We start from the raw sequence: 22,640 nt of genomic DNA, 5'->3' as shown, positions 1-22,640 counted from the left end.
TGCGCGCCGGTTGAACGCCCATCGAAGGGACGGCACGTCACCATGCCTGTGCAACACCAGGACGGCGGTTTATAGCCGGGTCGGGATTCGAACCCGGGCAAGACGGCTGAGAAACGAGTGTGCACACACTCCCAGCCATCCTGTCAGCAGGTGATGTTAAAAAAAATTTTTTATAACATGCTGCACTTTTGTTGAAGGCGTCGTCTTCAAATTACGTACGCAAATCGATGTAATTGTTCACCACCCTCCCCCCCTTCTGCCGTCGGGTGATGACGTCAGAGGTGGCGCACAACCGGAGACCGTCCTGTCACGTTCTTACATACCAACACAGACACCTGTGTCGAACGAGCGTCTGATATAATCTTGGACGTTTACACGGGACAACATCAAGGTGTTCGCGAGAAAAAAACGTCTCCTCATGACCGACGAGCTCGGAGGCAGTCGGACGTAAAACTCGGCCATTTTCATCCTTTGACCCAAATTGTACATGTTAATTAACACCGGCAACAGATAATTATAAATTATTCACGACGTTGTAATCTCCACCGTTCAATTCAAGACATAGATAATAGATACGGACTTCGAACCATCCTGATCGTTTCCAGTCAGCCTGGCTGGCACAGTCACCATGGCAACAAGGATTCTTCTTCCAGGAATAACATCTTCTTCTTCTTCACGAAATAACATCTTCTTCTTCACAAATGTTTTTTTTTTTTAATCCCATTCAATTTCATGACTATTTTCTTCCTTCATCTCAATTTTACTTCATTTATTTCGTCCTTCAAACACCCTTCTGAACCCCTCCCCCCCCCAACCCCTGTCATTCTTCCACCTGCCCCACCCCCAACACATGCCCCTTTTGCCCTTCACCACCATATTTACATCCTCCCACACCGGCAGCCATGGAGTGCAGCACGGCCGAACTCGCTTGCATCTACAGCGCGCTCATCCTGTACGATGACGACGTGTCCATCACGGTGAGTGTCACGGCGCGACAGTTCACCCGCTTTGAGTGTGCGAGCAAGACTGCGTCACGAATGGTGGGTGTGTGTGTGCGCGTCTTGGTGCAGGAGGACAAGCTGGTCGCGCTCATTAAAGCCGCGGGAGTGCAGGTGGAACCCTTCTGGCCTTCTCTTTATGCCAAGGTGAGGTTGACGCGTCACAGTAGGTGGGTTTTCCCCACGAGGGAATTCCTCCTCCCGAGTAGACCCCCACATTTACAGTAGACCCCCACATTTGTTTAGACATTTATTTCAGATGAAGTTTTAACGATCATTGGACGATTCCAAACCAACGTGGAAATGGCCGCAACCACAACGTCAGTCCTCGAGCTATTAATACTCAGGATCTTATTTCACGCTGAACGCGCTCTTATTAACCTCTGGACCCTTCAGGCCAAGGGCTCACGAAAGACAAGGTCCACAGGGTACACCCAAACAAGCATTGAAACTTCAAGTGCACATGATGGGGGTCTCATGCGGTTCCCAACCAAAATTGGGCTGGCACAGTTACAAGCAAGCTCCATACCATGAATATCCCTTCACAAATAGTCGATGAAAACCGTCAACAAACCGTCGCTCGAACAACTCAATCATACAAAAGACTTAGCGCAAATATTCCCCGCGTTAACACCATGAGAACAGAATTGCGGCTTTTGAAAAGACGAGATGGAGACCATCCGGCACTTCACACCAAACAAACATACAGGTACCGCCAGCAGTGACCAACAACTTTATCAATGATAACGCTTTGGTTAGGCCAAATATACCTGCATGCTCAAAGTGACCGAGATGTCCACGGGTCAACTCAAATTAATTGTCCACCTGCTCACAGGCATTGGCGAACGTTAACCTCGGTGCGTTGATTACCAATGTGGCGGGTGGAATGGCAACGGCTGCTCCTCCGGCCCCCTCCTCAGAGACAGCACCCGCAGCAACCGAAGCTCCAGGTAAAGGATGTACACCTGCACTTTTTACCCTCAGGGACATGGAGAAACGCTTGTTTACATGTATTGCATCGCTGAGGGACATTTAAGAGATAATGAACAGTTTGAATCTTCAGACATTCCATGGCGTTTCTGGACCGATTGGAAGTTGATGTTCATGGAAAATGTTTAACATAAAAGGACATGAGGAGAATGGACAAAACATGAGATTTGAACCTGGTGATCCCACAGAGAGCTGGAGGTTCAGATGGGAATCATCAAATTTTAAAATGTTATCAACGGGCTTCTCTCGCAACAGCAGAGGTGAAGAAGGAGGTCGAGGAATCCTCGGAATCGGACGAGGACATGGGCTTCGGCTTGTTCGACTGACCGACCAGGCGATCCCCGCCAAGATCAGCAGTTGCACCGCACACCTGTTGCGAAGTTCAAACCCACATCTTTGCATGAGGCGTCCCAAACAAACGAGTGAACACAACGTTGAAGGTGAAATTTTATTCTTTTGCCCAACAGCTTATTGCAAAATGATAACCATGGGGAGAGTCCATGCACGAGGTGGCGCCGCACTCCCACCAAAGTGAATCTTGCAGAAAACGAGTTCTACACTCAAAGCCTTCCGTGATTGCATGACGAGGAAATAAATATCACATGAATAAGTCTCCAATTTGTACTTCATTTGCTGGTCCCACATGATGGGGTGGGGAGGGGGGAGGGGGAGGGAGTGATAAGTGATTGGGGAAAGTAGGAAAAGGAGAGTTAAAAGGTGGGGAAGATGTCACAAGTGATGCCAAGATAGAAAGTTATAAATAAGGAAATGATTTTTGGAACAAGAAATGCGCACACCACCATTGACTGGAGACAGCATGGAGCCTTGTTTGAGGTCTTATATGAGCAGTCATGATTCAGCTTCTCGGCAGATGGAATATATCTACTCATCTACTTTGAGAGTCTTAAACTTCACACTAACCCTTTGCCCTCATTCCACCCCCCTCCGCCCCAAGCAAAAACTCTTCTTAATCCCCACCCTACCCTTCAGCAAAAGGGCACACCAACCAAGACCCCCAACCCTTCCCCTCGGGAAAATGACACCGACCGAGCCCTCCCCACAACAGAATGGCACACCAACATAGCCCCATATCACAATGGTTCACCATCCTAGCCCAACAACAATGGCACACCAACCAAGGTGCACCCTCTAACCCTCAACACAAGGGCTGACCAACGTAGCCCCAACCTGACCATCAACACAACGGCACACCCACACCTTAACACAATGTCACACCAACCTAGCCCCAATCCCCACCCCATCCCCTTTAAAACCTCCAGTCCCCCCACCCCAGTTCAGTCTCCTTTCAACTTGGCACTTCATCCACCATGCTCCTCTGTTCACACCTCCACACTGGTTGGGGTCAGGATAACCTTTGGGCCAGCTTCACCACCACAACCAAAGCCCATGAAAGGGTTGGTCACTGGGCTGAATGCGGCACAAAGGTCCATCATTACGAGCCTGTAACAGTGAAAGAACAAAGTCAAGGCAAATCCGTTTCACACACACATTTCACAGTACCGCACATGGACCAGAAGGCCATCCACACTTACAAAACTTGCACCTGCCACCACCCCCAATACCCAAAAAGGCGGAAGCAAAATCTAAATTCGAGGAAGGCACGCACCAGTCTGAGTGAGTGATGATGCAGTGCACCGGTGGGCGAGGAAAACCGTTGAAGGTGGATGCTGCCGCCAGGGTGTAAGCACCCATGTCAGGGAAGATGAGCCAGTCACCGACGTGGAGCTCTGGCAGTTGGCATTGGTTCAACACGCAGTCAAGCCCATCACAGGTGGGTCCCCAAAGGCTGCTAGTAAACACCGGCTCATCGTCACTCACATCCTGGAAAGGAATTGGAATGAGGTTATCCACACCGTCTAACAAACTAACAGAGCACCATATCTGATTGAATTGCTGATCGTACCTTGTACACCACTGGTGAGACCTGAGCATGGTCAAAGAGCAGACAGTTGAACGAACTGTAAACACCATCATTCAGGTAGTACATGAATGAAGGCTCTTCATCTCCATTTGCTAAAAGGTTTAGAAAAAAAATAAATTAATAAAAGACAACAGAACGCAAAGGCGAACACAGGATCTCACAATGACAACGCAATTCAAAGGGATGGAACAGTGGTGCACACAGACTGGAAGCCTCACCGTCTGCAAGCTCCCCGTCCACTCCTACTGCACGTTTAGCGATGACGTTGACCGCGAGGGTGAAGGCCGAAGTCACGTAGAAACGGCCAGGCTCAGCGATGATGCGCAAACCCAGGTCAGCCGGAAAGTAATGCTCCAGGCCAGTGTTCACAACAGATGCAATCTAACCACAGCAACAATGGTGTCAATGTGAGAAGATCGAGGGAGATCATTTTGGATGACCTTCAACCAAATCTTCACACACCACACATCCGTGCAAATATGTCGTGTAAGCTTCAGTCGGATACGTTGAAACATTACCGAGGTTTGGTGATAAATTCCCCATTCCAATGGGGGGGGGGGTCAAAATTGTCATGGAAACCACTGAAATGCCTGGAACGATCACCCATTTTGGGGAACTCGAGTTGATGCAATATGCAAATTTTATTCAAATTACGAGGATGAGAGTTGACCATTTTGTGACCTTTTTACCTCAAAAACAAGTGAAATCCTTCAATACAGCGCATGTGGTGAAGCAAATGAGTACACTAATGTTAAAATATGCAATTTATGCTTTTTCAGTTGAAAAACAATTAAAAAGCGTACTTAATATTTGAAATGTAAAAATCTTATTGTGATAAGCACCTTTATATACAACAGAAGGAATGAAATAGTTCGATACAGCGTGGCAGGGGGACGCAAAAGAATGATAGCATAAGAAGAAATTAGCTTTCAGCATTCGGCGATCGGTGCGAAAGGCGATGGTGGGCGGAAATGACGTCTTTCGGCGCGAAAAGCCATGGTGGGCGGAAATGACTTCTTTCGTTCGTACATGAGAGGGGCGAGTTTCTTGGTTTTTTTCCCGTCAAGCAATAAATTAAATGGTTTTCACATATATATCACATTAGTTTAACAAATTTCCATTGAAATACTCGGGTATTTCCATCAATTCTTGCTATTTCCGTCTTGGTCATTGGCTGTCTTGAGGCACGTGGGGGGGGGGGGACAGGGGACACCGGAGACGTGGTAGACACCGGGGACATTTCAAACTCTGTGCAATTGTAGACAGCGCACGCGCTGTAACAAGCTTCGAGCTTACAATTGGTGAACCAAAATGTAAATGGTTCAAATATCAAGTCAACTGCATGAAATTTGAGGATTTTGTACCTAAAAAGAAAGAAAAAAAAAAAACCACATGGGCTTGCAGCTTTTGACCTTCAACACCAGGTTATGCCGTTTGGTGAAGATCAGTGTAGAATTGCGACTGGTAGGCGATTGACACACAAAAAGCAACAAACAATCGAATCTTCAATTTTGTAAGTCACAACGAACTGGACACGTCGGAGTGAGGGGACTTGAAGAAGCATCAACTGTGGACGAACAGCAATTGAAGAAAGGAAGCGTGCGCACGTGAGGGACATTTTTACATTTCAAGCAGCAAGATTCCCTCACCTCTTCAAAGGTAATCTTGCTATTCAGGCAACCCGGAAATCCACCACCAATGTCAAGCACACTAAGATGGTAACCGAACTCCTCCTGCGGGAAAAAAAGGAAGACGTTAAATTGTCTTCGCCAGTTCATACGCCAAACAAGCACTTCAAACTCTCATCACAAACACGGATCAGTAAAATGCATTCGAAGGAGCGATCGGTCGATTAAATTTACAACATCCCGGCCCTCTGCGATCTAACTCACGGCCATGTCAAACACACAGCGAGCATCTGCGATGGCCTGCGTGTAGGTGTTCGCATCAGTGCAGCCACTGCCAACATGGAAGCTGAAAAAACGAGGAAATGCACAGGATAATTAAAATACAATTACCACCAGCAATGAGAAAAACAACCCGTTTTCACAATGGTACTCTTATGACTACAGGTAACCAGCTCTATTTTACCCGTGCTTACGGCCTCCCGCACCTCTGGTGGTGAACTCGTTTCACATTTCCTGGGAGCTTGACCGTAAAGCTTAAAATTAGCTTTTAAACAATCGTATCACCTACGTTAACCTGTCCGATCTGCAATGTTGAGCGTTCCATCGATGAGCTTTGGTTGTGAGCTCAATGTGTGTGTGTGCCAAGTGACCCAATCATCAGGATGGAGTTCATAATGAACTACATTTCAAGGAATATATATATATATATATATATATATATATATATATATATATATAAATATATATATATATATCAATATATATATATATATATATCAATATATATATATATATATATCAATATATATATATATATATATATCAATATATATATATATATATATCAATATATATATATATATATATATATATATATATATATATATATATATATATATATATATATATATATCAATATATATATATATATATATATATATATATATATATATATATATATATAAAAATATATATATATAATATATATATATATATATATATATATATATATATAAATATATAAATATATATATAAATATATAAATATATATATATATAAATATATAAATATATATATATATATATCAATATCAATATATATATATCAATATCAATATATATATATATATATCAATATCAATATATATATATATATATATATCAATATCAATATCAATATATATATATATATATATATATATATATATCAATATCAATATCAATATCAATATATATATCAATATCAATATATATATATATATATATATATATATATATATATATATATATATCAATATATATATATATATATCAATATCAATATCAATATCAATATATATCAATATATATATATATATATCAATATATATCAATATATATATATCAATATATATCAATATATATATATATATATCAATATATATATCAATATATATCAATATATATATCAATATATATCAATATATATATCAATATATATCTATATATATCAATATATATCAATATATATCAATATATATATATATATATATCAATATATATATATATATATCAATATATATATATATATCAATATATATCAATATATATCAATATATATATATATATCAATATATATATATATATATCAATATATATATCAATATATATATATATATATATATATATATATATATATATATATATATATATATATATATATATATATATATATATATATATATATATATATATATATATATATATATATATATATATATATATCAATAGAAGTATAAACACCCCCAAGTGGTGGGGCAGATAACAGCAATTTTTGAGAGGAATCGTGCAAATGGTACAAGCATCAAATTTGGCACATTTGTTCTCCAGAGGATTCGAATCAAATCTGCCTGATTGGCCATTTGAAAATGCAAATTTTGAAACATTTGAAAAAAAGAAAACTTCAAAAAAAAGTCAAGATCACGAATCAATGTTGGATGCTGGCTGAGATTGGTGAACATTTCAGAAACATCAAAGACGTTCCAAGTCTGCCATGCAGTTTTCTTCCCTTTACCGCGGAAGGCAGACACGACGTCACATCCAGTGAACGCATGCAAGTATGGGATCCCTTGAGCTTTCTCAGGCCCTATTGCAGAAACTACCTCATGGACTGGAATCCATCGTGCCTTGGCTCCTTGGCCAAAGGCAATCCACATGTTCTCAAGACCTCGTTCCTCTAAGGATGGCAGTACAGATATTGCTACGACTCGTACGTCCATGTCATTAGCCTTAATGATAATGGACTTGCTACCATTCATTAGGGTTAGTGTACAAATATTCGAGTGTCAGCTTCATGACAACAGAGACACACGGCATCCAGTGACTTCCTTGTTTCTCATGGCATCTTCTCCTTGTGAGACAATGACTGCTTGTCGTCTGTGCTTCACACATGTTTTCCGCAAGGAAGTGAAACAGCTCAGTCTTGCTGCTGTCATCTCGAAGAAAGCTTCTCCAGTTACTTGGGGTCTTACTGGTTCCTGTCACTCTTCTTCTGATTCCTTGCCCCCTTTTCGACCTTGCCTCGGACTTCAGACTTGACTTCTTGTGCACATCAAACACTACGTCCACCTTCTCGTACCTGGCACCATAGGATTCCACCTTTGGGATGATGTCTTCTTTAGGATAGTCATCAAATATCTTTGAAGTGCATGGAGGCAGGGCATTGAGAAGTGCTGAGCCATCAATGATGACTGCATCTCCCCTTGGTTCTCTGTCGGGGATGTTCACTTGCGCTTCAGGAATTTCAGCCAGCTGTGACTTCAAATTATGATTTTTTTTTTTTTTTCAAATTTTTCAAAATTTGGATTTTCAAATGGCCAATCGGGCAGATTTGATCAGAAAGCCCTGCAGAACAGAAATGCCAAATTTGATGCATGTATCATAATTTGCACGATTTTTCTATCTACTACATGAAAGTCTAGGATCCTCAACAGGGAGTGCATCCAAATCTAGAATCTTTATGTGGCAGATAAATCCACCAGAAGGTGCGTACTCACTTGAGGGGTCAGACATTGCCTGGTTATGCAAACGATCAAGATGTTTTAACAAGTCCATGGCACATATGTTAGATATATAAGGCCTTGGTTGGACCATGTGGTTGACAATTTGGAGCTGCCGAACACCCAAGACAAATGACAGTCACCAGTGATTCATTGTCTGTAACAATCGTCCACAGAAAGAGTTATTTATTTAAACCGTCCAGGGTTAAGTGCAGCACCATCAATTCAAATCATTTTGTTGTGAGAAATATCAACTGGAGGTGATGACATGGTTCATGAAACTTTTTATCAATATAAAATTGTTCGGCTCGTTTTCTGAACCTTGGGAGACCTCCCCTCCCCTCCCCTTCCCTCCCTGCTGCATGAGTGGGACTATTCAACGGTGAAATAATTCCTCCAAAACAAGAACATGAAATTACAAGAAAGGAGACGAAAAAAATTACCCCTGTGTGGGGGTGACGGTTACCTGTTTTTTTTTGTTTTTTTACTATCCCAATCGATGAACCGTTGCCAGATATCTCCGAAAATGAGACGAGATAGGTTTTGAAAATGGCGACTTTCACAACTTTCATGACCTCGTGACCTCGACCCTGACCTCGAAACCGAGAAAAAATAAGTCGTTGGATATCACTCGTCGACCTCGACCCACATACCAAATTTCATCAAGATCGGAAGTAAAAAGTTTTTTGGACCGGGGGGGGTGTTTTTGACCATCTTCCAGGTTACGTGGTGGCCAAACAGGACAGAAATTCAAAAATCTGTCTGGTGAGATAAAAGATAATATTTTTTTACTATCATAATCAAAAAACAGTTGCCGAATATCTTGAAGAATGGCAGACAAGACAGGTTTTGAAAATGGCGATTTGTATAACTTGCGTGACCTCGTGACCTTATCGTTGTTATATCGTTGTGCAACACACATCGACCTCTACCCACATACTAAGTTTCATCAAGATTGGAAAGAAAAATTGTTGACAGACGGTCATCTCAGTAGAGATGACCTAAAAAGTTGAAAAGATATGCGCAGGAAAGGGAAAGGGGGGAAATCCCCAAATCACACCTAACACCAACAACATCCAGGTGGAATCTGCGGGCCTGCTCGATCAACCCACGGCAGCTTTTCAGTCCAGCACCGAACTTCATGCTGAGACGAACCACAGCAGTCGAATCATCGGCAATGATACGCAGCACCAGTCTGTCAAGAGAAAACAACAATTTAATTTGCACATCCTACACGACCAACCACTCTGCCTAAACCACAGACAATGCACAAATTTAGCACGGGGTGGGGTGGTGAGGGGAGCAGGGGCATCTTGCGCACACCAGAGGAATCCCCAAAGCACATCAATACAACGCACTTGGGATGGAAATCTTGAAAAGACCTTCGGGTCACATGACCAAAAGGGGCTTCAAAGCACAATTGGTTTGTGCCATTGTCGCCCACCCACAACAGCACCAACACGTTCCTCCGCATTGAAACTTTTTATTTATTTTTGTGTGCAATTTTAGACCCGACATTCTATTGTATAAACCTCAAGGGTGTAAAATGGAAATGCCACTGATGATCACATAAGTGTGCAACATTTCCCCACTGCACGCAAAGGTGAACAGAGGTTACATTTTCACCCCTTTGTCATGGACCGATTCAGACTAAATTTGGTGAAAAGGTTGGCTGTGTGACGAGTTCAGTGAAGCAGCACAAGTCTTCGGAACACAAAACGACTAACGGCAGACCTGCTCCATCTGAAGCGGGTTGAGACGTTCAACATGATCTTCTGTGCACAGTCCAGACTCATTACCTTGAGACTTTCATCTCTATAAAATTCAACAAACATGCGAGTATCAATCAGCTTGAGGAAGGAGAAAAGTCCAAGCACAAATCCTGAATTGGCCACAAACCAGTCGAAGATGGCAACCCACCGCCACTTCAATGGGACAGGTGTGCATGGATACCACAGGTATACCTTGAGAAATATGCGACGTTTCAACCACCCTCACCTTCCAACACCGAATGAAGAATGTACCTCAGACGACCCTCGTGTTCGCTTCTTGGGACTAGGCAAAATACTCAATGTTTGTCGGTTTGAAAAAGGACAGACCATTGCACATATTCAAGACGTATACAAAATAATTTGAGCAAGGATCAGATGGTCAGACTTGGGTGAATGAGTGGCAAAATGCATTTCATCAAGCATCGAGAGGTCAGCAGTTCCTTCACTTTCAGCCGTCACAAATCACTTCATCTTTGCATCACAATTGACCTTTGTGCTAACTTTCGGAACAAAAATCCCTGAAGTGGTTCACAACTAGCAGTTTAAAAAATAAAAATAAAAAGAAGTTTCCACACTGACAACCAGAAAATGCCTCCAGTGTCTTGGGTGGTATAAAAAGTCAAGTCACAATTGTGACAGCATACACCTGCAGGCTCAACAAATGCACACCACAACAAAAACTCCAAACACTGGAATGCACAGAACTCTGGGAGAAAAAGGAGGGAATAAAACAAATATATATTGTTAAGGCTGTAGAAATTCGCAGAGCACCACAAAGGATATCCCCAAGATCAGTTATATCGCCGAGTGTGTGTTCAGTTGGATTTCCCCACCGTTTTATAAAGGTTTATTCGTGTGGACAGGGCTGTGATCTTTGAGTTCGCCGTTATTCTTTGCTATCGTTATTTTGGACCAACCACACCACCAACCACACCACCCTCACGACCACCACACAACACCAACCACGCCACCATTACAACAACCACACCACCAATCACCTTCTCCACACCTACACTACAACCCTCTCTGCATCAAAAACCGTCTCTGCCATGGAGAAAGAAGGAGCTCCAACACCACGGATGGGATTTTCCCTCCTGCTTTCCCGCGCTTCGGGACGGGGGAAGGGCAGATTGAACCAAGGGTCAAAGGTGATGTAGGGTGGGGGCCTGTTTTTGGGTGAAAAATGGGCCCGGAACCCCACCCCTTTGGGGCCAGGGCAGCAGATTCTTCTTCCCCCGCAGGCCACGAGGGGAGGGGCGGGAGCATTGGGAATAAAAGGGCACGCTGGACGCAGCGTAGAGAGCTGCGTGGAGAGAACCGAGTCGAGAAGCGAAGGGAGTTGGTTGTTGGTCGGTCAGTGGAGGTCTCGATCTGGGTGAAGCAGTCAGTCGGTGGAGATGCTTGAGAGGGTCCATCGAGGGTCGCCCAATCAAGTCACCACGAGGGTGGAGGTAACCTGCGGCAGCCTCAGGGAGTCCCTTCGGTCAACCAGGCTCCTTGGACATAAAGGCCTATGGGTCCAGTCAGACTCCCTTGCCTTTGAGAGGGTCTTTATTTGCTTTTATTTGTGTGAATGTTGTGGCACCATGTCCCGCAAGTAGAACTGTGTCAGTGCTTGTAAATAATAATCACAGATGGTTGTAGTGCCTTTACCTTGCTCGTGTCTTGTCCCTTTCCCCCAATCATTGCATCCCTGTTTACGTGTGCATTATAAATAAATGTCCTTGCGTGAATGTTAACCCGTTCGTTGTGTCCTTTTTCCCCAATTGAACTATCTTGCTCTCGGAATAGCGGGCTTTTTAATAGCCAATAAAATTGGGTCCAGCGAGGTCTCGCGATAATACACCGCTCGGTTATCCCAGAACGGAACGAACCGCTTCAGCGGTTCGTGTCCAAGCAGACATCGCTGAGGTACAGTCTCTCGATAGTCTGCCCACGCGAATACTTCGGTATATCGATAATTCGGCGATTGACCGTCACGCGCAGGTAGAGTGTTGACTCGGCCGTGGTGTGCGTTTGGAGCACACCCGTGTCTGGTTTCCAGCGTTGTTCCGGAAGGTCGCGACTGAATTGTCCGTCTGGTGGGCGAGACGGCCGCCATTGGCTAAAGCGGCTGTTCGCATGCTGGGCGGGCGGCAGATTTGTAACAATATATTAAAAAGGCCAAAGTAAAACCACACACACAAGACACTCAACTTTTGACAAATTAAAGCCTTGATGAGCAAAACTGTCAACACCCCCCTCCCCCCCCCCCACACCAATGTCACAATTCTTCAATTCAAGATTTTTGGGGAAGGTGAAATAAATTAATTTAAAATTGCCAAAGCCACTTCTGTCAAATTTGGCAAGAAATTTGGCCATAACTCGACATCTCATCAAAACAATTACCACCAGCACTCCCAAGAGTTTAATCTGCCATTCTTGGGCATCAGCAGGGTCGGCCCACAGCACCATGTCCAAGCCAGGTCAGCAGTGTTCCAAGTCAGAGCGGATACTGAACCACAAACCACTTGCCTTGCTGACAAAGCTGATGCACCAACCACAATGCAAACCGACAAAACCTCTTGCAAGCCGTTCATGGGTAGATATTGTCCAAGAGTAACAGGTTAACTTAATGCCAATTAATTGCCTGGACAGAAGGCAGAAGCTCAAAATTATTTAGCAAGGACTAATTCCATTTATATCACTTGAAATCAAATATCATCCCCAAATTCATACATTTTAGTAGAAATAATATTGATAAAGTCAAAGTTTTGGCTCCACATATAAAAATGTCAGGAAATATTTACAGTTTACAGAGAGAGACAGACAGCAAAATAGCGACAGAGGTGTGGGATGAGAGTGCTGCATTTTATGAGGGGAAGCAAGGAGACAGTGAGAGAAAATGGTGGGGGAGAGGAGGGGGGAAAAAAATAAACATTTAAAAAAAAATAAGTGTCAGAACAGCTGTACACAAGATAACAGAGTTTGTAAAGTAACCCGCTGGTGCATCTGCAAAAACTGATATTCCTGTTCCAGAAAATGTGGGAAAATGAACCAAAAGCAATCACTGAAAACATTGAAGTACCACTTACGTACGACCTTACGATCCCATCGAGCTTGAACATCAACAAAGAATTGCGACCAGATATCATACTTCGGTGCAAAACAAAAAAATAAAAAATAATTAGAAAAAAAGGCATTGCGAATTGAGGTGTAAAAACCAGTGATTTTGGACCAACGACGCAGAAATCAGGAAAATGACCAAATACCAAGACCTCAAGCATGAAGTGAAAGGATCCGAGAAGCTGAAGAATACCAAAGACGTACCGGTGATGACGAAGAACCTCATGGGAATGATGAAGAACCTCAGAGACATTAAAAAAACCATCCCTGGGAATGTCACGACAAACAAACTACAGTAGGAAGCCGTCCTGGGCTAAGTCACAATCCTGGAGAGCCCTCACCCTTGGAGGACTCCATTCCAAATTCTGAAACCCCGTATGTACACGCACACACACGATTTACCTCAAACGATTCCAGGACGAACAACACGTCCAATTATTTATTTACCGTAAACTATTCGAGAACAGACACTTTCGACACTGAAATATCCCATCCAAAAAAAAAACAATAATATTTCGACGACATACTAATATTTCGTCTGCGAAAGTGGATTGTGGAAAATTGTATCATCTCATGCATGAAATCGCTCCAAGCTCCAAATTTGAAAACTACAGTACTTAAAAGCGAGGCAGCGATGATGAACATTAAATCATGTAGCTCATTGAAGCTGGTCCCCTGAAATAAACATGGAAGAAAATCCACCATTTTGCCTGCTCGTCCGTGTTCGTGTCACGTGCACATTGGTTCGAGAAAACACCCCAGCAAGATGACCCAGGAAACAACTTCAGACCCCAGAGAGTGAGGTGGCCAAGGATCGGCTTATAAATGATGCAACTAAATAACGCCGTTAATTATCTTCAAAAGGGAGGTTTTAATGAACCCAAACACCAAATTTCCACTCTTGCACTTCCTTGGAGCATTCTTAGTATGAATGTAAAGTTTCAGGCTGCTTGGTTTTATGACTTTGGAGTGACGGACGGACGGACGGGCGGGTGGGCACGCACACACCCTTTTATTAGTAAAGATTGCTTGTCTGGATCCATGCCATGTAAATTAAAAAACAAATCGCTTGAAAAATATATCCGGCCGCACCAAGCTAATAGCAGTTTCGGCCCTCAGACAAGGGAAGATTCCCCACCTCCACAACAAAGCGAGGAAATCACCACATTGGGGGGGGGAGGAGCAGAATAAAGAGGATGAGCAGCTCCATTGTGCAACATCAAATGTTGTACAAGTTTATAAACAAGATTAATAATGTGGTATAAAAATGGGTTGAATAGAAAAGGAAATAGAGTATATTCAGGGGTTGGGGAGGGAGAGAGTGGGGGGGGGGGGAGGCAGGTGAAATGCTCACTTGGCAAGTGGAAAGGTCCGTGCGATCTTCCCAAGCTCAATACTGTTGTCGAAAGTTATGAGTGACACCCCATTGTTTGCTGCATATTTGATGTGGGAAAGCTGTTTGCATGGGTTGGCGAAGATGATGCGGTCCGGAGGAACACCGGCACTCAAAACCAATCCCATCTCATTCTGCAGAAGCAGGCAGCCAAGAAAAAGGTAAGCTCAAAGTCAAAAATATATATATATATATTTTTTTTAAACGGCCAGAAATTAACATAGAGCATAAAGAGGGCAGCAGACAAATCGTGCATGAGAAAAACTGAAAAATTTACAAAATAAATCACAAACTATTGATGAAAATCACTGTAAATGGGAACTCTTACTTCAGCAAAGAAAACATCAAATTGAAATACAGGAAATAATCCGTATTTGTGAGTTTTGTTTTCACAAGTTGGCCAATGCATACCAACCCCTACAATTGCATACCAATTTGTGACCAATCAACTTCCTGCATTGGTGAGCTTGGGAGCCCACATCACCTCACACCCAAGTTGTGCAAACATACCGTACAGTAATGTATGTATGTATTTGGCTTGTCCATACAGCATGGGCCTTCTCACAGCAATTCCCGAAACCTCAAACACCTCTCGTCCTCTCCCTATCAAGGCTGGAGTACTCCGAGCATTCCAAGTCCAATCGTATTCCTAATCTTAATCAATGATCTCACTGACTGACTGAATGACCACTCCACCACAACATCTTTCTGATAGACAGACAGCAGCCTCTTCCCTCTCAAACCTTGACAAAAATCACAAACTGGTCACTTCAATCTTGAGAAATCGCACGCACGCACACCAACGCATGCACTCTCTCTTGGTAATTCCACAAACCCTATCTACGACAAACCCTCTCAATTCCACAAACCCAATCTTCAGTCACTCAAACTCTTGGGTCTCAGCCATGATCTCTTGGGCAAGCCACATTTCAAAGCTGGTCCCCAAAGCCAGATGCCGACGGGACATCCTCCGCTGTGCAAAGTCCTTCCTTTGCACAACCTGATCTCTTGTCCACCTTCAAGACTTTCATCCGCAACTTGAGTACTGCTCTCCCCACTGAGCTGGCTCACCTGCCTCATCTTGACACCATGGAAACCAAAGCTTTCAAGATCATTACAATCTCACAAAGCAGAGTCAATGGGCAGATCACTTCGCCATGGCGGACAGATCAGTGGTTTCTTCCGCCTCAATTTTGGTGTCGTGTACCCTCTGCCCGCTCCATGCGATGTCACTCCCCCTCATTGTTAACTACATCTCTTGTTTATCCACCAGTTTACCTTTTCCCAATTATTGGCATTTCCACGTTTTCTTACCGTTCTGTCCCGTTATGTTGTGTCCAAGATCTTCCACGAGATAGACCATGTGTGCATGCATGTATGTATGTATATATATATATGTATATATATATATATATATATATATATATATTTCACGAAGCCCCCCCCGTCATGACTGAAGATTGAAACGCTGCCCCCAACCCAACCCATCACAAGCCGCCTTGTTGAAGTGTCATTACAAATGACATCAATTTAGATAAAAAAAAATTATTCGTTTGAAAGGTCATGAAACGGTGAAGCTGCACTTATGATAAAGTTGGGTTATCGAATAAAGATCGGGTTTATCATTCTTTAGTCAATCATGAAGATTAAAGTTTAAAGCTGTTGCAAAAATGAATCCGAGAGTGCACCAAGGCAACGGGCAAAATGGCCTCGTTTGAGGTCATACGACGACTTGCTTGCACTCGATGAAGTGCCATGGTGAAGTGCCTGAACCCTTTGACTTGCTTGCACTCGATGAAGTGCCACTTGATGAAGTGCCTGAACCCTTTGCATATTAATTTCCATTCCACGTACAGAATACAAATACTTGCATGCTTTCGATTTCATTCCCCATCAATTCACCTTCGAACCAATGTGGAAGAGGAAGGAAGGTCAGAGGAGGAACAAGGCACAAGCCAAGCCCTGCCCCTCACAAAATGTATGAAGAGCCCTGCTATTTATCAGCCTAACAATTTGACGAACTGAAGCATTTTTTTATTTTTTTTATTATGACGCCAACCTACCAGGTGTTAAAATTCGGGGCACAAGCAAATTTCAGAGAGATTGGCACAGGGGTGTGGAATTAAAAAAAAAAAAAACCACTACATGCATGGCAGGGGGAACAATTCACTCAAATATGTCAAACCTTCGAGCTTAGTTAAGCAGGTCTTTATCGGGTCAGGAGGGCTCATTTTGGTTACATCGAGTACACAATCGGTTAATGCTGTCTGTCCAACCCTGAAACTGAAACAAGTAAAAGTTGCTTCAAATTCATCCAAACTTATGGGAGAATTTAAAAAAAAATTCAGACAAAAATAATAATTGAACCTGGGCAGTGTGTTGGTAACAGACTGCTGTTTCAACCACCCCCATTTTTTTTTCTTTCTTTCCCATTCACAAATATATAACTTATTTGAACATTTTCAACACATGCAACAAAAGGCTTCCTTTTTATATCAGTATTTTTACCATGGGCTTCTGCCAACATTATATATATATATATATATATATATATATATATATATATATATATATATATATATATATATATATATATATATATATATATATATATATATATATATATATATATATACACACACACACACATACACTGTATATATTGCATATAAAGAATGATCATCCACAAAATGGAATCAAAATTCGAGAAAATGCTGTCCAACATCACGAGGTCCAGGTTGCAGCATCACGAGCCATGATATGAACAGAGTTGATAGCATAAGCAATTTGAACATCAATTAACAAAAAAAAACTCAATGTGATCCTGTTCGAAGAGACGTTCACCTTGCTCGCGCAGTCAAACCCGGTCCCAAGTGCAGCAAGTGTTGTGATCACAGCAGGAGAGTCGTTGCACTTGACAGCATAGAAAGGAGACACACGAGGCAAGGCCTCCCTCCACTGTGCGTGCTTACGAACGACAGCACCAAGATCACCCACAAACAGGGCATTCCTATCATCCTGTAAATGCAGGACAGAAACTGAGCAAAGTGAACACCATCCCCAACAAAGATGAAAATTTTCATATATCCGAGGCAGACAAGAAGAAAAGCACTAATCTAAATCGACAACACTCAATTTTTTTTTAAAAAAACAAAAAAAACTCAGCACTTCTCAGCCTATAAGAAGTCCCCTCGAAATGGGCTGGAGCCCGCATTCAAATCTATTTCCTGGATCCTGTGGAACGTAACGATCTGCTCGATGACCCTCCAGCTCACCCAGGGATGCGCACACTCCGACGGCCTCGTGGTTAAACAACCAAAACCAAGGCCATCGACACAATGATGTTTTGCTCTTCCAGTCTGTGGAACCACCACCAGGAGGAGAATCCTCAATCGCAGCCTCCCCCCCCCCAGGGTTTCAGCATTTTTTTTTTCATAATTCCTACCCACACCATTTAACCAACCTAGTTTGAAGTTTACTCATTCCCTTTCTTGTTGCTTCCACCTGTTTACTCAAATGCCTGCATGTTGCCTCTCCCACACCCTAACGTGCTCACTCTTGCACAACCCCCCCTCCCTCCCCCCACCAAAAAAAAAAATAAACAAAGAAAACTCAACATTCATGCCAAGTACAGATCTCCCATCCAACAAACTTAAAACGGCACATGAATGCAAAGGCCTTTTCACAAACTCCACTCCATGCTGTTACGTTTTATGCAGGGCATCAAGCAATCCCAAATAAATAAATAATTCACAAAGTCAGACTTGGGCATCGCTGGACTTGTGGACAGAGTCGGTCTAAATGAACAAGGACATCTCAATCGGTTTTCAACACCCGCATTTTTCATTTTCAACATTCTTTCTGGAATTTCCCAGAGAGAGAGAGAGACAGACAGACAATGCAGTTTCTGGCTGCAGTGCGCGGCAGCGAGATGGCCGAAGGGACGTTACATTAAGACACAGTAAAATACGAGATTCTTACACGGTGCAAGTGTGACAACAATTGTGCTTTTCAAATGACAGAGGAAAAAAAAATAAATAAAAAAATAAAAAAAATTAGTGAATAAAAACAGATCTCGACGAGAAAACACGAGATGGCAAATTGGCCTGTTCAACGTCTCCCTCGGAGAACTCCACCCAGAGCGAGATCGGAAACCCTAATGGGTATCGTGTGGAGAGCACAAAAAACAGACACGATCAGGTAGGTGGCAGACTCACAGGACAATCAACAGAGGAGATTGCCCGGTCAAGGAAATCTGTAGTGGTCTCGCCCTCGTAGAGCACAGTGAATCCTGGAGCCTGGTCGACGAACGCGGACTTCATCCTCACGGAAAGACCGATAAGTGGAGATGCTAAAGAGGGGGGCTAGGTGGCGGGGTAGGGAGGGGATCAAGGTGGTGTGACAATCTGTGGAGGACACAGAAGAGACAATGAGCAAGATCATAGTTGCGCACTGGCACAACAACAGACCAGAAGGCTGTGCGTTTTCAGCTTCATTCTGGATCTGACTTTCAACCAAGCAACCTCGAAGCTCCCTCAATGTTGTGTCTGACTGCTTTTAGGGCTCTCCCTCATGAAAAATAATAATTAAACCACATTCACCAATCTCAGCCAAAAACTCCTCCTCCACCTCCCACACGCGTCGTGTCCACCGGACAAACGACAAAACTTACGTGGCAGGGAAGAGGGTCAGGGATGAGGGCACAGCCACTATCAGCTGGGTTCCCAAGGGGGCTTGGCGTTGAAGTCGATCGGCTTGCGGGAGACTTGCAGCCCCTCAAGGTGGGTGTCACGTGCCAGAGAAACAAACCCTCCCTGCAGAAAAGATACAAACAAGTGAAACAAAGCAAAACAATAACTCACGACAGAGGGGAGTGGCAATAAAGGGAGACCTAGAAGGGTATCCGGTCGAGTGCGTACCTCCACCACACAATTTGTGATTTACACATTAGGAACAATAATTTGACATATCGTGCCATACATCAGTTCGGTCCCATCTTATAATGGTGAAGAATCACTTAAAAAAACAAACAAACAAACAAAAAAAAAAAACGTTATTTTAAATTCTCGTGTCCGAATCTGGATCTGGATCGTCACCAAACTCTAATCAGTTCATCCTTATTCCCAAAAGTAACCAATTAAACTTCATCATAATCCAGCCACAACTTTTTGAGGTATGTGCAAACAAAGACAGGGACAAAAACAACCTCCTTCCACCTTCAGAGGAAGATTGAGAAAAAGGGGGTAAATGGAGATTGGGGGAAAGGGAGAGAAAAAAGGGGTATATGGAGAGTGGGGGGGGGAAGAAAAGGGGCATATGGAGATTGGGGGAGGAAGAAAAGGGGCATATGGAGATTGGGGGAGGAAGAAAAGGGGCATATGGAGATTGGGGGAGAGAAAAAAGGGGTATATGGAGATTGGGGGAGGAAGAAATGGGGCATATGGAGATTGGGGGAGGAAGAAAAGGGGCATATGGAGATTGGGGGAGGAAGAAATGGGGCATATGGAGATTGGGGGAGGAAGAAAAGGGGCATATGGAGATTGGGGGAGAGAAAAAAGGGGTATATGGAGATTGGGGGAGGAAGAAAAGGGGCATATGGAGATTGGGGGAGAGAAAAAAGGGGTATATGGAGATTGGGGGAGGAAGAAATGGGGCATATGGAGATTGGGGGAGGAAGAAAAGGGGCATATGGAGATTGGGGAGAGAAAAAAGGGGTATATGGAGATTGGGGGAGAGAAAAAAAGGGGTATATGGAGATTGGGGGAGGAAGAAAAGGGGCATATGGAGATTGGGGGAGGAAGAAAAGGGGCATATGGAGATTGGGGGAGAGAAAAAAGGGGTATATGGAGATTGGGGGAGGAAGAAATGGGGCATATGGAGATTGGGGGAGGAAGAAAAGGGGCATATGGAGATTGGGGGAGGAAGAAAAGGGGCATATGGAGATTGGGGGAGAGAAAAAAGGGGTATATGGAGATTGGGGGAGGAAGAAATGGGGCATATGGAGATTGGGGGAGGAAGAAATGGGGCATATGGAGATTGGGGGAGGAAGAAAAGGGGTATATGGAGATTGGGGGAGGAAGAAAAGGGGTATATGGAGATTGGGGGAGAGAAAAAAGGGGTATATGGAGATTGGGGGAGGAAGAAAAGGGGCATATGGAGATTGGGGGAGGAAGAAAAGGGGCATATGGAGATTGGGGGAGAGAAAAAAGGGGTATATGGAGATTGGGGGAGGAAGAAATGGGGCATATGGAGATTGGGGGAGGAAGAAAAGGGGCATATGGAGATTGGGGGAGGAAGAAAAGGGGCATATGGAGATTGGGGGAGAGAAAAAAGGGGTATATGGAGATTGGGGGAGGAAGAAATGGGGCATATGGAGATTGGGGGAGGAAGAAATGGGGCATATGGAGATTGGGGGAGGAAGAAAAGGGGTATATGGAGATTGGGGAGGAAGAAAAGGGGTATATGGAGATTGGGGGAGGAAGAAAAGGGGTATATGGAGATTGGGGGAGGAAGAAATGGGGCATATGGAGATTGGGGGAGGAAGAAAAGGGGTATATGGAGATTGGGGGAGGAAGAAAAGGGGCATATGGAGATTGGGGGAGGAAGAAATGGGGCATATGGAGATTGGGGGAGGAAGAAAAGGGGTATATGGAGATTGGGGGAGGAAGAAAAGGGGTATATGAAGATTGGGGGAGGAAGAAATGGGGTATATGGAGATTGGGGGAGGAAGAAATGGGGCATATGGAGATTGGGGGAGGAAGAAATGGGGTATATGGAGATTGGGGGAGGAAGAAAAGGGGTATATGGAGATTGGGGGGATAAAAAGGGGTATATGGAGATTGGGGGGGATAAAAGGGGTATATGGAGATTGGGGGGGATAAAAGGGGTATATGGAGATTGGGGGGGGTATAAAAGGGGTATATGGAGATTGGGGGGGGGAGGGATAAAAGTAGAAAATTGATATGAGGGAGGGTTGGGGATGGAAAGTAGAATAGTCGTATATTGAGGGGGGGGGAGGTAGAAGAGGGGAAGATGGAAGGAAGAAGGGAGTAAAGGAGGTAGTTAACACAGCGACAACAAGCCATATGGACAACCTTGTACTTGGTTTCGAACTCTACTGCACAAAAACACAACGACGTGGAAGTGAAGATAGAGAACCGCTGGTAAAAGATAAAATAAAAACACGACACAAATAACGGCGAAAAGGAAGACATTTAATCCACCACCTTGTGAAAAAAATTAATAAACATTCAAAACACGTTTCAAGTCGAACGAAACAACCAACGTACCTCGTTCAAACGTTTTGACCTTTTTGGCGGAATTTTCGGGATATTAACGGAACAAATTGTGGAGAAACAAATGTTGCCGACGAGCAGAGCGCCGGCAACAACTAGAGACCGCCCGGGAAAATGGCGCTGAATGAAGGATGTAGCGAAAAGTCCACGCGCGGAACGCCCCGCTATATATCCCTCCGCGGAGCACTATATCCTGTGCAACGGCTCCTCATCCTTGTGGCAAAAAAAATCCCTCCGCGGAGCGCCACGTACCGCCATATATCCCTCCGCGGAACGTTCCGTCCCATCGGACAGGAATCCGGCGTTCACTTGATTTATATTTACGTCACGTTTCTGTAAATGAGTACAAAACGCGTTCGATTTGAGGTCATCCTTCGGGAAATCCGTTTTTCTTTCAATCCATTTTTCAGTTTTCGCTCCTGACATTTTTTTTTACTTTCTCTTCGCGAATGTATTCCACCGGCACTTCCGGAATAAAA

At 43.4% G+C, this 22,640-nt stretch overlaps 3 protein-coding genes across 7 annotated transcripts in view; 1 reads left to right on the top strand and 2 right to left on the bottom strand.

Moving 5' to 3' along the window:
* The window catches only part of LOC147009296 (dynein axonemal assembly factor 11-like), a 31,018-nt gene extending 30,251 nt beyond the window's left edge, over positions 1-767 (bottom strand). Inside the window, exon 1 of one of the 4 annotated variants that reach the window (XM_085862062.1) lies at positions 324-767. In XM_085862062.1, coding sequence (XP_085718188.1) covers positions 324-489 — 166 coding nt within the window. In that variant the 5' untranslated portion in view covers positions 490-767. The remainder of the gene's footprint in view (positions 1-323) is intronic. The other 3 variants (XM_085862063.1, XM_085862061.1, XM_085862064.1) reach the window with 3 other exon arrangements.
* Positions 768-819: 52 nt separating this feature from the next.
* On the top strand, positions 820-2,601 carry RPLP1 (ribosomal protein lateral stalk subunit P1). Of its 2 annotated transcripts, none has more exons than XM_085862181.1 (4): positions 820-977; positions 1,071-1,145; positions 1,834-1,948; positions 2,247-2,601. In XM_085862181.1, exons 1-4 carry the CDS (start codon positions 903-905, stop codon positions 2,312-2,314), a joined length of 333 nt encoding a protein of 110 aa, XP_085718307.1. In that variant the 5' UTR covers positions 820-902; the 3' UTR covers positions 2,315-2,601. The 2 variants fall into 2 exon arrangements, with proteins under 2 accessions (XP_085718307.1, XP_085718306.1); XM_085862180.1 differs by having other exon boundaries at positions 2,244-2,601.
* Positions 2,423-22,376, bottom strand: LOC147009294 (ornithine decarboxylase-like). The gene is made up of 12 exons (XM_085862077.1): positions 22,156-22,376; positions 19,539-19,680; positions 19,084-19,272; positions 17,711-17,884; positions 14,828-15,000; positions 9,657-9,791; positions 5,823-5,904; positions 5,580-5,663; positions 4,149-4,311; positions 3,913-4,022; positions 3,616-3,830; positions 2,423-3,449 (listed from the first exon to the last, which is right to left on the bottom strand). The coding sequence occupies exons 3-12, from the start codon at positions 19,186-19,188 to the stop codon at positions 3,329-3,331; spliced, it is 1,362 nt and encodes a 453-aa protein (XP_085718203.1). The 5' UTR covers positions 19,189-19,272; positions 19,539-19,680; positions 22,156-22,376; the 3' UTR covers positions 2,423-3,328.
* Between the last annotated feature and the right edge of the window lie 264 nt (positions 22,377-22,640).

Source organism: Eptatretus burgeri, chromosome 17 (genome assembly GCF_056783735.1).
Source record: "Eptatretus burgeri isolate ZD-2024b chromosome 17, Ebu_testis_v1, whole genome shotgun sequence".
Taxonomy (NCBI): domain Eukaryota; kingdom Metazoa; phylum Chordata; class Myxini; order Myxiniformes; family Myxinidae; genus Eptatretus; species Eptatretus burgeri.
Note: the sequence above shows the minus strand (reverse complement) of the source record. Positions and strands in the feature narration are given on the sequence as shown.